This window comes from Vicia villosa, linkage group LG1, assembly GCF_029867415.1.
Source record: "Vicia villosa cultivar HV-30 ecotype Madison, WI linkage group LG1, Vvil1.0, whole genome shotgun sequence".
Classification (NCBI taxonomy): domain Eukaryota; kingdom Viridiplantae; phylum Streptophyta; class Magnoliopsida; order Fabales; family Fabaceae; genus Vicia; species Vicia villosa.
This window is the reverse complement of record NC_081180.1, coordinates 109,921,870-109,938,418: the sequence shown is the minus strand read 5'-3', so window position 1 is coordinate 109,938,418 and position 16,549 is coordinate 109,921,870. Positions and strand designations below refer to the sequence as shown.

General features: G+C 35.7%; 1 protein-coding gene across 1 annotated transcript; it reads left to right on the top strand.

Annotated features, from left to right (window-relative positions):
- The first annotated feature begins 7,332 nt into the window (after positions 1 to 7,332).
- On the top strand, positions 7,333 to 7,815 carry LOC131651322 (probable histone H2B.1). The gene has a single exon (XM_058920990.1). It carries the CDS (start codon positions 7,402 to 7,404, stop codon positions 7,813 to 7,815), a length of 414 nt encoding a protein of 137 aa, XP_058776973.1. The 5' UTR covers positions 7,333 to 7,401.
- The last annotated feature ends 8,734 nt before the right edge of the window (positions 7,816 to 16,549 follow it).

Sequence of the window (16,549 nt, the reverse complement as noted above, 5' to 3'; positions counted from 1 at the left end):
AGTCTCACTAGATAATCTTTCTGCCAATCCTTTCATCCTTTAATAATTAATGGAGTGCTACCCAAATCAATTATCATTTTAACAAAAATCCCTGGAAAGGGTTAGCTTCCACACATTCCTTCATTTTAATTAAAAAACCCCTGGAAAGGGTTAGCCTCCAAAGTCAATTAATAAAAATGTCAAAAAATAAAGATTCATTTCTCTTAGGAGATAATTTCCCCAAAAGAGTCAAAACCCCTGGAAAGGGTCAGCCTCCAAAAACATGATAAAAGTCAGTCTTTTAACAGACAAATTCACCAGCTGAGTCAAAATCCCTGGAAAGGGTTAGCTTCCAAAGAAAAACAGTCTTTTAATAAATAAAACCTCCTCAGTAGAGTCAAAACCAACAAAAACAGTTAGCCTCAACCTTGGGCTTCATAACAAGGCACCCAAACAATAAAACTCCCCTGTTAAGAGTCAGCCTCAACCTTGGGCATTGTACAAGGCAGATAATAGAGTCCCCCCAGTGAGTTCTTCATCATTCAGTAGCCACAACCTTGGGCTTTGTACAAGGCAGATAAACCATATCTTTCATGTGTCAAAGATTCCTAACACTTAGGATCTTTCCCCATATAGTCATCAATACTTAATTCATTTAAGAGTCCGCCACAACCTTGGGCTTTGTACAAGGCAGAAAATAGTTTTTTTTCCCTAGCTAGAGTCAGCCACAACCTTGGGCTTTGTACAAGGCACATAAATAGAGTCTCCCTAAGTAGAGTCAGCCTCAATTCTGGGCTTTGTACAGAACACTAAAATACCCTGTAATTAATCCCCAGTGGAGTCATCTCCCAGAGTCAATAATATTAATTAATCAATCAAAAAAGCCTCAAGCTTGGGCCTCATACAAGCCAGCTAAAGTCAAATCTTTTATACAGTAGATAGACATAGCTTATCTCTATAGAGAGATATTTTTACTACTCTACCACATTCAAACAAACAAACATTTCATTTCAATTTTAATCAAGTCTCCCATTTAGGATTTTGAAAGGCATGAGCTGGCAGTAAAACCCAGACATGTGGTAACTTTCCCTAATTTGGATGAGCATCTTTCTTTCATTTAAGAGGCATTTGACTGGTATACTTGCACATACCCAAGTAAGGTCCCCCTCTTGAATGAAATGAATTCAGTTATTCTGTCACTCCTTTAAATGTTTGTGGTAGAATAGTACTAATACCTCTCTGTAGAGATAATTTCATGTCTCTTTACTGTAAACAGAGATTTAATTCCAAGCTTCAACCTTGAGCTTCAAACAAGGCACCAAAAAATAATTAATTTCCCTAGTTAGTTCCCCGAACTACATTAAGCTCTGACTTCCACTAGGGATATGTAGGCATGAGGTTCACAAGGAATCTCAGCGAGCTAATAAAATACCAAAAATAGTCAGTCTGTCTGTCTGTCTGTCTTCTTTAATCAATTCAATTCCTTCTCCTAATACAAAGGAGAAACTTTCCCAATCATTAGCAATAAACACAAACACAATGACACAGAGAAGGTTCCTGTAGAGTACTACAGATATGTAGGGTGTTTAAACACTTCCCTATGTATAACCGACCTCCCGGACTCCAGAATTTCTAGTCTAGGTGAAATCCCCACACTTAGCAAACTCCTAGGGTTTAGTTGAGATCTTTTTTCCCCTTTCCTACTCGTAGGACAAATAAGAAAGTTCGTGTGATATCGTAGGAAGAACTGAAATAAAATTCATCCCACCACGGGCGCATTCTCCTTCCAAATTTCGCGTGAAGGGTTTAGCGTGCCGTCCTCCCAAGTGAAACGGGGAGGTAAAAGAAAACGACACCACACTAGTAAATAATCCTTGTTTATCTAAGAATCTCACCTTTTCATCCCTAACCTACTTCCACAGATTTTCTTCCAGAGACAACCTCTGCGTCAATGTTCCTTATCGTCTAAGAACCTCATCCTAGCGGTACTATTTTTCCTTCTGGACTTTCCCTATCGGATTATTTCTTTAGACTAGAACACATTCGGTTCAAACAGGATTTACGTCTTTTGATTGTGAGATAAACATGAATTAATACTAATAATAAAAATAAACATACATAAACAAGTTAAACTAATTGCTTAAAAACTCATACCTTTTGAGAGCAAAAGGAATTAGGAATAAGGAATTTAGTGTTGGAAATTGAGACTAAGCATGTTGAAAAGCATATATTATATTTTATTGCATATGAAGAGTTATGAGTAGTAGTATTGGTAGTGGTGTATTTACAAACATGGTGAGAGCTTCCTTTTATAAGTGAAGAGGAAGTCTCTAGAGAACAATACTTTATTATTTTTACATTACGAAAAGATAAGATACTAATCTCTAACCTTATCTAAAGCACTATTTACTCTAATACAAACAAGACAACTTTACCTAACTTCACTTATTAGTAATGTACATGATAAAAGTTGAAAGGGACAGGCCCCCTTTCGTAGCCTTGTGTGTCAGGATTACCCTTTCATATCTTGGAAGGGTCAAGTAACTGTTCCCTTAATAATTGTCTTTTTTAGCCTTTTTCTTGTCGGCAATAATTTCTCCAAATTTTGCGTCATCAGTGACGTATCCTTTTTGAAATTTACACAATTAAAGGATTATCCTGTGAGGATTCTGAGGATCTTGATCTTTTTTCCCAGGATGTGCTTCTTTTCCTATAAAATGAATTATAGGTGAACACTCTCTATAATTCTCTCTATAATTCTAAGGTAATTATAAGTGAATTATAGGTGAACACTCTCTATAATTCTCTTAATTATAATCAAAGTGACATTGTTGAGTAAGTTCACTTTTAATCACTAAAGTAGAAAATGAGAGTACATCATTGATGGTGATCACTAAAGTAGAAAAAAGATATGGAGGAAGCTATATCCAGTTATGCTCTACTGGTAACCGATTACAAAAAGTGGCAGAAGGCAGCTGTAATAAGTTAAAGGCTCTGGGATAAGAAATAAAGTGTCGAAGACAAGACTTCAAACGCGCGTTTTTGGAAGGAATAAAGTTCTAGTATAGGGCGCGTTGAGCCCACAGAGGGCACATCACGCGGCCTGGAAGTAAGAGAATAAATTTTGGCAGACCGGAGGGCGCATCGCGAGCTCTAGGGCAGTTTGGTACATAGGTGAAAGGGCACATCATGCACTATGCAATTTCAGTTTTTTCTATAAATAGTTTAGAATTGACTTTTTAGGGTTTTTATCATCTTTTATTAGACAAAGTTGAGCTCTGATCCATTCGTTGTAGTTTAGAGGTTCAAGCAACACTATTGGATGGTTCATCATGTCCATTGAACGTGAGTGGTCTCTGATTGTGCCGACAACACGAGAAGTTTCTGCTTGTTGTTCTTCTTCTTCCCTATGACCCATTCTAATGGTGGGTGTTGTATGTATATTTTTCTCCTCTTGTATGTACATTTGTTGATCTTGGGATCTTCTATATATTTTCTTTACAAATCATTATTGATGTTATTCTTGATCTTTTTGCTTAAATGCTTCGAATTTGCGTTGTTGTAGAAATAGACATCATAGATCTTGATTAAGGATGATATATATTAGTTTCTAAACTCTAGGCATAGAATCAGAGATGATAATCTTTATGGGTATCGAACTTTAATGCCTCTGTGTTGTTTCAATCGGTTGATACATCGCCGAAAGAGCAATATAGTTGAACTCTCGTTAGTGTTACAGAAATGGGAACTGATGTGATATATCTCGAGTGATGCTTGGTGATTTTGATGCATATTGTAAGTGTGTTGCGATAAATCTTCAGATTTAAGTTTTTGACGGGTTGAATGAAATATGATTCCAGATTGATTTTTTTTGAGTTGCAATAGATTGTTTATTTGCTTTATTTACTTTTCCACATTTACCTTCCGCAAACCCATTCATGAAACTTAGAATACGAGAATGTTGAACGGAAGTTTTTCTCTACCAGTCTCTGTGGACTACGATACAAATAGCCTATATCACCTGGTAATAATATACCACTTACTTTTTTTTGCCTCTTTACCGCTACAACAGGCTCGCAATAATCGGTTACCACCAATTGAAAATGTCGCAGTGACTATGAAAGAAGGTGCAAAATGGAGTGATCAATGATATCTTGACTCCGAGCGTTCAACACACATGACATGAAGGAAGGATTGGTTTGTAAAAATCTATCAAGCCATGAAGAATAAGGTAAAATTCATCAATGACAACACATTAGTAACAAAAGGGATTGGTAATGTATCAATAAAGGTGAAGAATGATGAACATTCTTTGATTAAAGATGTGTTGTATATTCCTGGAACCAAGTGTAATCTTTTAAGCATTGGAAAATTACTTTAAAAGAATTACAAGATTTACATGGAAAAACATTCTTAGATATTTGTTGAAGACGAAGGTTTTAACATTATTTCCAAAATTTCTAAAGGTGGACAAACATTTATGAAGGAGGCATTCATGTTCTTCGCATTGTGTGTTCATTCTCTCCTGTTTGATGCTTGGAGAAACTCCTTAGATCATTTCAAGAGCGTCCTTGGTGGTATTCCAATTGAGGACATAGAAAAAATTGATTTTCATTTAAAGACATGACTAAGAAAGTTTTAGTTTTTGAAATTAGAGTTTGAAAATTTATGCATCGAAAATTTAAAGTTAAAAAAATTAAGTTGAAAATAAAAGAGACAAGGGAAGAGAAAATGACACCAGAGAATTATAGTGGTCTGGTCTAATGAAGTGACATACTCCTCTCTCTGAGAATTGATTTTGAGAGTATCATCTATTACTTGAGAGCTTTTAGAAGGTTAAGCACATGAACCCCATTTTTCAACGAAATTAAGTTTCAATAACAACTTCTAACCAAACAACAATCATATATTGAAGTTGTTAGTCTTCAACCCAAATAATGAACAAGCTTGTAGGGTTAGTCTTTACACCAAATAGATATTTTGCATTGGTTGATCTAGAACAAATATAAAGTTATAAGTTGGTTATCCTCCTAACTGAATTGAGGTTTTTCTTGGGCTGACCACAAAACAAACATGGATTTATATCGGGATGATCTTGAAACTATTGGATTTTTATACTAGGCTGAACTAAGAAGCCAAGATAAATTTTGACACCAGGTTGTTCTCGAATCAATAGAGTTTTTACCAGGTTCAGCTCAAGAAGCGTTGTGGAGATTTTAAATGGGTGATTTCCAAAAGAGAGCTTTTTCATAGGCGGAGCTCATGAACCAAACATGAGCTGTTACCAATCCCTCAAATACAAATAAAAACTTTTTAAATTGTTTAGCTCCCAACCAAATAATCACTTCATAAGGAAGAATAATTTAATCAAGAGAAAAGTAAACTAAGTGAGAAAATAAGAATATTTTTAGAAAAGTGATATGAGAAATGAAAAATGGAGTTTTTTACTTTTTCTGGATGATTTGAAATGAGAGAGAAACTTTCTATTTATAGGCAAAGAAATGGTGTAAATTTGGAAACAAACCAGGAACCAATTAAATGACCTAATCGATTAGGCAATGCCAATAATCGATTATGGTTGCCTAAAATGAAAGGTTTTAATATAGAATATATACACTAATCATTAAGAGTCTGTCATAATTCATTAGAGCCTTAATTAGGCATCATTTAATCGAATAGGCAATAAATCTAATTGATTAGACAATTTGAAAAATGTTTTCATAATCAAGCAGTTAAACCCCTAATCAATTAGATAGACTCCAAAAACATTTTTTAGTTATTTTAAGCAAAAAATGAAAGACTTCTCAATATTTTTACTCTGTGTGTGTGAGTGATTTACCCATAATACTTCCAAAAATAGCCTTGTATCTTTACAAGACATTGGTCATTCAAACAGACAAAATCAAACGACCTTTTGCACTTAATTACTTTTTTTCACACTCTAAAGCTTCAAGTATTAATATTATCATCTTTCATTTTAGCATCACACAAAAGTATTTTGTCTTTCTTATGAGGCTTGAAATATTTTGATATTAGTTACCATCATCTGATATGTTAAAAGTTTAAACCAACAATGATCATAAACATTAAGTCATCTTTTGAAAGTCGTTGGAATATTATGTTGACTTCAAAACAAATTTCTTTAGCTTGATTAAGAAGGATAACTCAATCAACCACTTTATTCAAGAGTTCTCATCACCAAAATCATGTAATCATCAAAATCATGTCATCATCAAAACTAAGCATCTACTTATTGACTTGTATCTTGCTATTCACGAGCTTCAACTTTTTAGGTCACTTTTGAATTATATCTGCAAGCACATAGATCCACACTCACAATGATTATATCTTTTATCAAATTTGGATCTCTCATCTTTTGGAATGTGAATAAAAACCATGCATCCAAACACTATAAAGTAATCATCTTTCTATGTCCATACTCTATTTGAAACATCACCATCATGTAGAATCGAAGGAGAAAGATTTATCAAATCCAGTGTAGTTGGTAATGCTTCACCCTAAAAGACTTTTAATAATTTTGCACGAGAAAACATACACCCGACTTTGTCATTAATTGTATAATTCATTCTCTCTACAACTCAATTATGTTGAGGCGTATTTGGAATAGTCTTCTCAAACTTGTTTTTATGCTTTTTGCAATATTCCTGTAATGGATGCTCACCACCACCATCCTCTTTGAAACCCTTTAGATTCCTTCATTTTTCTCGTTCAACACTTGCTTGATAGTGTTTGAAAACACATAGTATCTAATCTTTAGATTTCAAAACAAAATCTCACTTTTCTAGAGTGGTCGTCAATAAAAATAACAAAATATGATACATCACCTCTAAATTTATCAGACATCACGAAAACATCACTATGAACTAAATCTAAAATATACGATCTCCTATGGAAATCATACTATCAAAGAAAACTCTCACTCGTTTAACTAAAACAAAACAGTGAATTTAAATTTTTATAGAGTGCTTTTCATTAAAACATTAAAAGATAATTTAAATATTTAAATTTTGGTAGTGGAAGAAAGTTTTGATTAGTAATAATTAAATAAGTGTTAAAATAAATTAAAATAATTAAATAAAATAAGTAATAAATATATAATTAAATAAATAAATAAAACTACTAAATTAATCTTAATTTTTGGTGCCAAAATTTATTTAAATGACTTAATAAAAGATAGTTTTCTTTTTCTTTTGTTGTCAATACATTCGATTTAAAAATGAAGTTTACACGTCATGAATCCGCGTGCTCTCAAAACCCACCAATCAGATCTCACTAATCATTCCTATATTAACTATTCCCCACATTCTCATCTTCATCACTTTCGAATTTCAATTATCTCTTTTACGTTCACAATCTTTCTTCTAGAAACACATTTCTTTCTTTTCAATCTAGTAATCAGCCATGGCCCCCAAGGGAGAGAAGAAACCAGCGGAGAAGAAGCCAGCAGAGAAGGCACCAGCCGCCAAAGCTGAGAAAAAGATCCCCAAGGACGCTGCCTCCACCGACAAGAAGAAGAAGAAGAGAAACAAGAAGAGCGTTGAAACCTACAAGATCTACATCTTCAAGGTTCTCAAGCAAGTTCATCCTGACATCGGAATCTCCAGCAAGGCCATGGGAATCATGAACAGCTTCATCAACGACATATTCGAGAAGCTAGCACAGGAGTCATCTAGACTCGCTCGCTACAACAAGAAACATACCATCTCATCCCGGGAGATTCAGACTGCTGTCCGTCTTGTCCTTCCCGGCGAGCTTGCAAAGCATGCCGTTTCTGAGGGAACCAAATCCGTCACCAAGTTCACCAGCTCTGATTAGACATATTTATTTAAATTTGGGTTTACATGATGTATATTTTGTTTCGGCTCGTTTCGATGTAGCAATGAAATATATTTAATGAAATGATTTTTTGTTTCCCATATTGTGAGATATTGGATCGAACTCTAGTATTGTCGAAGGGTAGCTTCTTGGTTCGACAGTTCGACAGAGTTAAGCATGAAGTCGAAGGATTGTTCACATGCTGGTGTCGAAGTGTGCATGCTGTAGTCGAAGATGGGTCTAGCATGCAGATGTCGAAGATGCTAGGGTTGTTAGCATGTTAAATTAGGTTTTAGTGTTTAAACCCTAATTTGTTAAGTTAGCTTGTTTATTAAGTTGGCTTGTATAATGGGCCTTGCTGAAAAAGCCCATTAGTTAGTATGTTAGGTTTTATTATAAATAGCATACTAGTCTCTCATCATTGCTAAGCTGCAAATCCTAATTTAGGGTGAGAGAGGTTATTTGTTATTCTTGTAAACTTGTAATCTTGTTTTAAGAGAAAGTGAAAGAATAGCAGTTATAACCAATTCTTGTGTTCTTATTCTCTTCCCTAATTCCCTATTATACTTTGTTATTGGTATCGTTTTTCACAACAAATTGGTGCGGTGAGCGTGGAGAAGATACCTTCAACAAAGTATGAGATTGAAAAGTTCACCGGAGTGAATGATTTCGGTCTGTGGCGCTTGAAGATGAAAGCCCTACTGGTTCAGCAGGGTTGTTTGGAAGCGTTGAAGGGAGAGGCAGCCATGAATGCAGAATTGACGGCAGCGGAGAAGACGAATATGATCGAGAAAGCACACAGCACAATTTTGTTGAGCCTTGGTGATAAGGTTCTCCGGCAGGTATCAAAGGAGACGACGGCATCAGGGTTATGGGTGAAACTTGAAAGTTTGTATATGACCAAATCGCTGGTAAATCGACTCTACCTGAAGCAAGCCTTGTATTCATTCAAGATGATTGAAGACAAAGTATTGGCTGAGCAGTTGGATATGTTCAACAAGCTGATTCTTGATCTTGAAAATATTGATGTGAAGATCGATGATGAAGATCAAGCGCTGTTACTATTGTGTTCTTTGCCTCGATCACATGCTCACTTCAAAGAAACTCTCTTGTATGGAAGGGAGTCCCTGACGTTTGAAGAAGTTCAATCAGCCTTGTACTCTAAGGACTTGAATGAATGAAAGGAGCATAAACCTTCGACTGTTGGCGAAGGTTTGGCCGTTAAAGGAAAACTCTTACGAAAGGATGGTAAGTTCGACAAGAAGAAAGGCAAAAGCCAGTCGAAGACTTACAGTGGCGAAGCATCTGGCATTCGATGCTACCATTGTAAAAAGGAGGGTCACACAAGAAAGGTGTGCCCTGAACGCTTGAAATATCATGGAGGTAAGGATAATGGCAACGCTGCCATTGTTCAAGATGATTTCGAATCATCGGATGTTCTTGTGGTTTCAAGCAGTGACTCTAAGAAGGAGTGGATTATGGATTCAGGTTGCACTTGGCACATGACTCCAAACAAAGACTTGTTCGAGGAATTATGTGATCAAGATGGTGGATCAGTATTGCTGGGAAACAACAAGGCTTGCAAGATTGCAGGTGTTGGATCTGTGAGATTCAAGCTCCATGATGAGTCAATAAGGTTGTTGACTGAAGTCAGGTATGTTCCTGATTTGAAGAGAAATATGCTTTCTCTTGGTGAATTCGACAAGAAAGGATATGTTTTCCAAGGAGAGAAAAGTATCCTAAGAGTCATGAAGGGTTCGAAGGAAGTCTTGAGAGGCGTGAAGAAACAAGGCTTATATACCCTTGAGGCTGAAGTTGTAAGTGGTTCGACAAATGTTGCATCCACGAAACCTTTGTCGAAAACAGAAATCTGGCACATGAGATTGGGCCATGTCAGTGAAAGGGGTCTGGTCGAATTAGGGAAACAAAATCTGCTTGGTGGAGACAAAGTCGAAAAGCTGAAGTTTTGTGAACCCTGTGTACTTGGAAAATCTTGCAGAGTGAAGTTCAACAAAGGCAAACAAAGAACACATGGATCCCTTGATTACATCCATGCTGATCTTTGGGGGCCTGCAAGGTGTCCATCACATTCAGGAGCAAGGTATTTTCTATCCATAGTAGATGATTATTCCAGAAAATTATGGGTATTCATCCAGAAGACTAAGGATGAAACTTTTGAGAATTTCAAAAGTTGGAAGACTCTGGTTGAAAATCAGACTGGCAGAAAGGTCAAGAGGTTGAGAACCGACAATGGCCTTGAATTTTGCAATGAGGCATTCGACAGTTTTTGTGCTGCCTCTGGTATTGCAAGGCATAGAACTACTGCAGGTACTCCACAGCAAAATGGTTTGGCTGAAAGGTTTAATCGAACTATTTTGGAGAGAGTCAGATGCATGTTGACTAGTGCGGGGTTAACAAAGGTGTTCTGGGCTGAGGCTGTTTCGACAGCAACATATCTGATAAACAGATGTCCTTCGACAGCGTTAGATATGAAGACACCTGAAGAAGTTTGGTCGGGACATCCACCAGATCTCGACAAACTGAGAGTATTTGGCTGCGTAGCCTATGCTCACATTAGGCAAGACAAGGTCGAACCTAGAGCTCTGAAATGCATGTTCATGGGATACCCTGAAGGAGTCAAAGCTTATAGGCTATGGTGCCTAGAGCCAGGTCACAGGAGGTGTATCACTAGTCGAGATGTAGTTTTCAATGAAGCTGAAATGGCTTTTAAGAAAACTAATGATGTTGGTTGAAGTACAGAAACAGCTGACGAAGAGCTGGAACAGGTAGAGATTCCTGTTGAGGTGGAGCATGTTGATGCTGAATTGCATATCCCAGATGAAGTCGAAGAAGAAGCAGAAGATGATGAAGTTGAGGAAACTGACGATGACTACCTATTGTCGAGAGATAGGTCGAGAAGAGTCATCAAGCCACCTCAGAGACTTGGATATGCAGATCTTATAGCTTATGCCTTAATCTCTGCAAGTGAGGTTCTAGACGAAGAACCTAGAGACTATAAGGAAGTTATGAGGAGTCGAAATAAGACTGAATGGCTGAAGGCCATGGATGATGAGATGAAATCTCTTCATGATAATCATACTTGGGAACTGATCAAGAAACCTGTTGGGGCAAGGTTAGTCAGCTGTAAATGGATTTTCAAAGTTAAGGAAGGAATTGAAGGAGTGACGTCGAAACGATACAAGGCAAGGTTAGTTGCAAGGGGTTTCACTCAGAAAGAAGGTGTCGACTTCAATGATGTGTTTTCTCCTGTTGTGAAGCATATGTCCATTCGAATGTTGCTTGCCATGGTGGCACAGTTCGATCTTGAACTGGAACAGATGGATGTGAAGACTGCGTTCTTGTATGGTGATCTAGATGAAACGATCCTGATGAGGCAACCTGAAGGGTATGTCGAAAAGGGGAAGGAAGATTATGTGTGCAAGTTAAAGAGATCTTTGTATGGGCTGAAACAATCTCCTCGACAGTGGAATAGGAGATTCGACAAGTTCATGGCACGCATAAGTTTCATTAGAAGTCAGTTCGACCACTGCGTTTACTTCAGATTTCGACCTGGTAATTCATTTGTTATTTTGTTGCTTTATGTGGATGATATTCTCATAGCAAGCAACAATGTTGAAGATGTGATGAGGGTGAAGGCTGAACTCAATAAGGAGTTCGATATGAAGGATCTGGGAGCAGCTTCCAGGATTCTTGGAATTGACATTCGAAGAGATAGAAAGAAGTCGAAGTTATGTCTATCTCAAGAGGCATATCTACGGAAGATTCTTGAAAAGTTTGGTATGTCGAATTCGAAGCCAGTTGTGACTCCAACAAACCCTCAATTCAAGCTGAGTATTGATCAGTGTCCCAGTACTGGTGTCGAAAGAGCCTATATGAATAGCATTCCGTATGCTAATATAGTTGGTTCTTTGATGTATGCTATGGTTTGTACTAGACCCGACATAGCATACGCAGTAAGTCTTGTAAGCAGGTACATGGCGAATCCTGGAAAGGCTCACTGGCAAGCATTGAAGTGGATTTTAAGGTACATAAATGGGTCTCTGAATAGAGTCCTAATTTATGGTGGAGCCTTGGGTGAAGATAGTAAAGCAGTAATAGAAGGATATGTCGACTCTGATTATGCAGGTTGTATGGATTCCAGAAAATCTATTTCTAGATATGTTTTCACTATGTTTGGCACTGCAATTAGTTGGAAAGCAACACTTCAGAAGGTTGTTGCTCTATCAACCACTGAAGCGGAGTATATTGCCCTAACTGAAGCTGTGAAAGAAGCATTGTGGCTTGAAGGTTTTGCGAAGGAGCTAAAACTTCAAGGTCGAGGTATCACTGTTAAATGTGATAGTCAAAGTGCAATACACCTGTCGAAGAATTCAGCCTATCATGAGCGAACTAAGCACATTGATGTGAGGCTGCATTTCGTCAGAGGAGTAATCGAGCGTGGAGAAGTCCAAGTGCTGAAGGTTTCGACTGAAGACAATGCTGCTGATATGATCACCAAGACATTGCCGAGTTGCAAGTTTTTCCACTGTATGCAGTTGATAAAGCTGCATGAAGAAAGCTAGTCTATTCCTTGACGTTGTAGAGTTAGGTCCAAGGTGGAGATTTGTTAGATATTGGATCGAACTCTAGTATTGTCGAAGGGTAGCTTCTTGGTTCGACAGTTCGACAGAGTTAAGCATGAAGTCGAAGGATTGTTCACATGCTGGTGTCGAAGTGTGCATGCTGTAGTCGAAGATGGGTCTAGCATGCAGATGTCGAAGATGCTAGGGTTGTTAGCATGTTAAATTAGGTTTTAGTGTTTAAACCCTAATTTGTTAAGTTAGCTTGTTTATTAAGTTGGCTTGTATAATGGGCCTTGCTGAAAAAGCCCATTAGTTAGTATGTTAGGTTTTATTATAAATAACATACTAGTCTCTCATCATTGCTAAGCTGCAAATCCTAATTTAGGGTGAGAGAGGTTATTTGTTATTCTTGTAAACTTGTAATCTTGTTTTAAGAGAAAGTGAAAGAATAGCAGTTATAACCAATTCTTGTGTTCTTATTCTCTTCCCTAATTCCCTATTATACTTTGTTATTGGTATCGTTTTGTGAAAAACGATACCAATAACAAAGTATAATAGGGAATTAGGGAAGAGAATAAGAACACAAGAATTGGTTATAACTGCTATTCTTTCACTTTCTCTTAAAACAAGATTACAAGTTTACAAGAATAACAAATAACCTCTCTCACCCTAAATTAGGATTTGCAGCTTAGCAATGATGAGAGACTAGTATGCTATTTATAATAAAACCTAACATACTAACTAATGGGCTTTTTCAGCAAGGCCCATTATACAAGCCAACTTAATAAACAAGCTAACTTAACAAATTAGGGTTTAAACACTAAAACCTAATTTAACATGCTAACAACCCTAGCATCTTCGACATCTGCATGCTAGACCCATCTTCGACTACAGCATGCACACTTCGACACCAACATGTGAACAATCCTTCGACTTCATGCTTAACTCTGTCGAACTGTCGAACCAAGAAGCTACCCTTCGACAATACTAGAGTTCGATCCAATATCTCACACATATCTATTGTTTTATAATGTTTTAATTGTTCTCTGTTTTATTGTTGTGTCATCTAGTAGCATTGATTTGATTTTGTTGAAATCTCAATACAGAAAATGAAGATGTTGATTGTTATGTCAGAATTACTTGAAAATGAAGGGCCTTATGGTTGAGCCAAAACTCGTTAAGCTGCTGAACATCATGGCAAATGTCAGGGTTAGTGTTGGTTAGTATAGAAGACAACCGACCAATCGGCTATACTTAACAACATTAACAGTATATTTCTTTGACATTCCTGGAAATGGGATTCCTTACATTTCATTACATCCTTGTTGCCTGAGCTATTGACAGGACTTGATTCAAAGCTTTGGTTGAAGTTATCAATTGGCATCAAGTGGTTGGTAGTTTTTTGTACAAAGAAGCTTTTTAAGTTTACTTTTTCCATTCTATTATGAATAAAATTCCATTACATCCTTCCCTGGATATTGCCACGACTTAGGTTCCCCTTAGACGGGTTTAATGATTCCTTGAAGCCTCCTATGATGGGAAATTTACAACACTCGATTGTCTATTTAGAAGGCATGCGTGTCTAATAATGCCTTTAAATAATTTTATTATTGGAGTATTTTTGCTGTAATTACAACTCCACTGATGCACAACGTTGAAGATAAAGATGAAATTTTTTGCAGAGAGAAAAACTATAACAAAATTTTGTAACTAACTTTTTCTTCAAACTCAATTTCTCAAATGCTAAAAAATTATTACAAATGCAACTAATTTTGGGTTATATACAATAATTCAGTTGAAATGAAACTCAAATGAAACTTAAATGCAAATTAAATTGAAACTAAACTCACTAATTTGAATTACATTTAACAAATTTCCCGAGAATTTATTTGCCAAAAAAGCACATGCCATCTCATATTTTACTCAAATATCTATTTGGCTCTTTAAGTAAATAAAATTTTAATCTTTATGATTAATACTGTTTTTTTTTTCAAAAATTCGAACACCTCTAGAACAAAATATATGATTTTTCAAAATTTATGGTTATCGCAAATATTTTAAAAAATCTGGTTAAAAATTATAGATGTTTGCAAATTTATGGTTTTATATTGGATTTTTTTATTTATAAAAACTAAAATAAAATTTAAAATTTTCAAAAAATATAAAACTTGTTTATTTTAATTTATTTACCAAAATAGATATTTACTTGATTAGTTTAATTAATGAACTTTTTTAGGGTTTTATGCAAATTGGGTCCTTCAATTTTCAAAGATCCACAACATTCACATTTATCTGAATTAAGGGATTCATTTCTAATGTTAGTAATTTCTTCACTCAAAATTTTATTGTTAAATTTTAAGAATTAAATATACTCAAGACCAATAATATTTTTCTTCTTCTAATTTATCATTGTTTTTAACGAGTTTAACACTAAACTTAAAAACTTGATCATATATTAAAGAATCTTTTTAGTGAAAAAACACTTCATGAGAGTCTTCCGATGTATAGACGAGGTATATCTCTGAATACATTTGAAATTCTTGATATTGATCTCATTGATTTTTCATCTTCTGTATATGATGATGAATATTCAACTGTTTCTTCCAATGTTGAACTTTCAAAGATTTTGCTTGTTGAAGTTTCTTCACGCATTCTACTCGATGAAACTTCTTCCTCGAAGATTCGACTACTCGAGGTTTCTTTATCATTTCCAACGGATGATGACTCTTATGATAATCGTTCATCTCTTGAGATCGTTCATTCAATAGATTCTACGGGTGTTGATCTTTCACATTCATCTTTGAGTAATCCTCTTGACGAAGATTATGATGATGAGGAAGACGAAGATCTTTTAGTATGTTTGATCTTTCTTCTGATTACTTGAGTAACTAGATCAACTCCTTGAGTTTTTAGATGATCACTATTGTACCCCAATTTTTGAATACTGAGATCCCACCTCATTTCAAATAGTAGGATCATCATCATTATCATTATCATCATGCATATATTATTTGCTAACCAAAATACCAAGTATTGTTGTTTGTCGCTTGTGTGTTGCTTGTTCCAAGACAGGAAACTAGTCAAAGTGAGACTAAGCAAATTGGGGTTTTGGAACCCACAAAGGATTTCAAGCATTCTCATATGCTCAACTGATAACCCCATCAAAATCAAAGTCCAAGAATGGCTCAATTCAAGATCAACAACTTCCGAATTCATCTGATGCACAAATTAGGGTTTTGACCTAATTCATCTGAGAAGTTGACTTTTAATCAGGAGATGGCTCCGTGACTCAAACTTTGATTCAAGTATCTTCAACTCAATATTATAGTCCACTCACATCATCCATTTGAAGAGAATGGCTTGATTCAATTGGAATCCACAAGATTGCAGTTCATCTGGAAAAAATCAACTGTGTAGGTCAACCTTCGACTTTTGAAAAAATTGGTCAACTATAGACTATTGAGGATCAAAATCATCAACATATGCTTATTAAATTCATTTGATCAAGAAAAATCAAGAAAATCAATCAAGAATAAAAAAGTCAACAAAAGTCAAAATTAGGGGTTTTAAGTGTTTTTGACCTCATTTTGGGAACTTCAAAATTCACCTACAAACTCAAAAATTTCCCAACATGAAAGTTGTATATTTTGATCAAACAAACAACTTTGTCACTTATAACATTTCTTCAAAAAGTGATTTATTTGAGAGATATTGGATCAATAAGTTTATGTCAAAAAAACTTGGAAGAAATGTTAAGTGTTTTAACCTAGATTTCTTCCAACTTTGTGGTCATTTTTCACCAACATCCAAAATGAGTTTGAGGAAACTTTTAACAAGTGGATTGAAGTATGTAGCAAGGGCTTTCCAAAGAGACCATTATCATGAATTTCCATAACACTTGAATTCAAGCCATGAACATGAGAAAGTTATGAAGCAAAACCATTTCAAATGAAAGATTCCTTTCTTGTAGCTCATATAACTTGTTCAAGACACTAAATTCAAAAGATTACACTTGCTTTTGAGCTATGAACCAAGTGCTTTCACCATTGCCTATTGAATTACACCATTTATGGCACAAAGTTAACACTTCCATTCTTGTAAAGCTACTTTAATCACAAAGTCCACTCTCCTTGAGCTTCCAACTTGTTTCT

What these genes read in the sequence shown, in the direction of transcription:
- LOC131651322 (XM_058920990.1), top strand. Translation starts at nt 7,402, where the DNA reads ATGGCCCCCAAGGGAGAGAAGAAACCAGCGGAGAAGAAGCCAGCAGAG.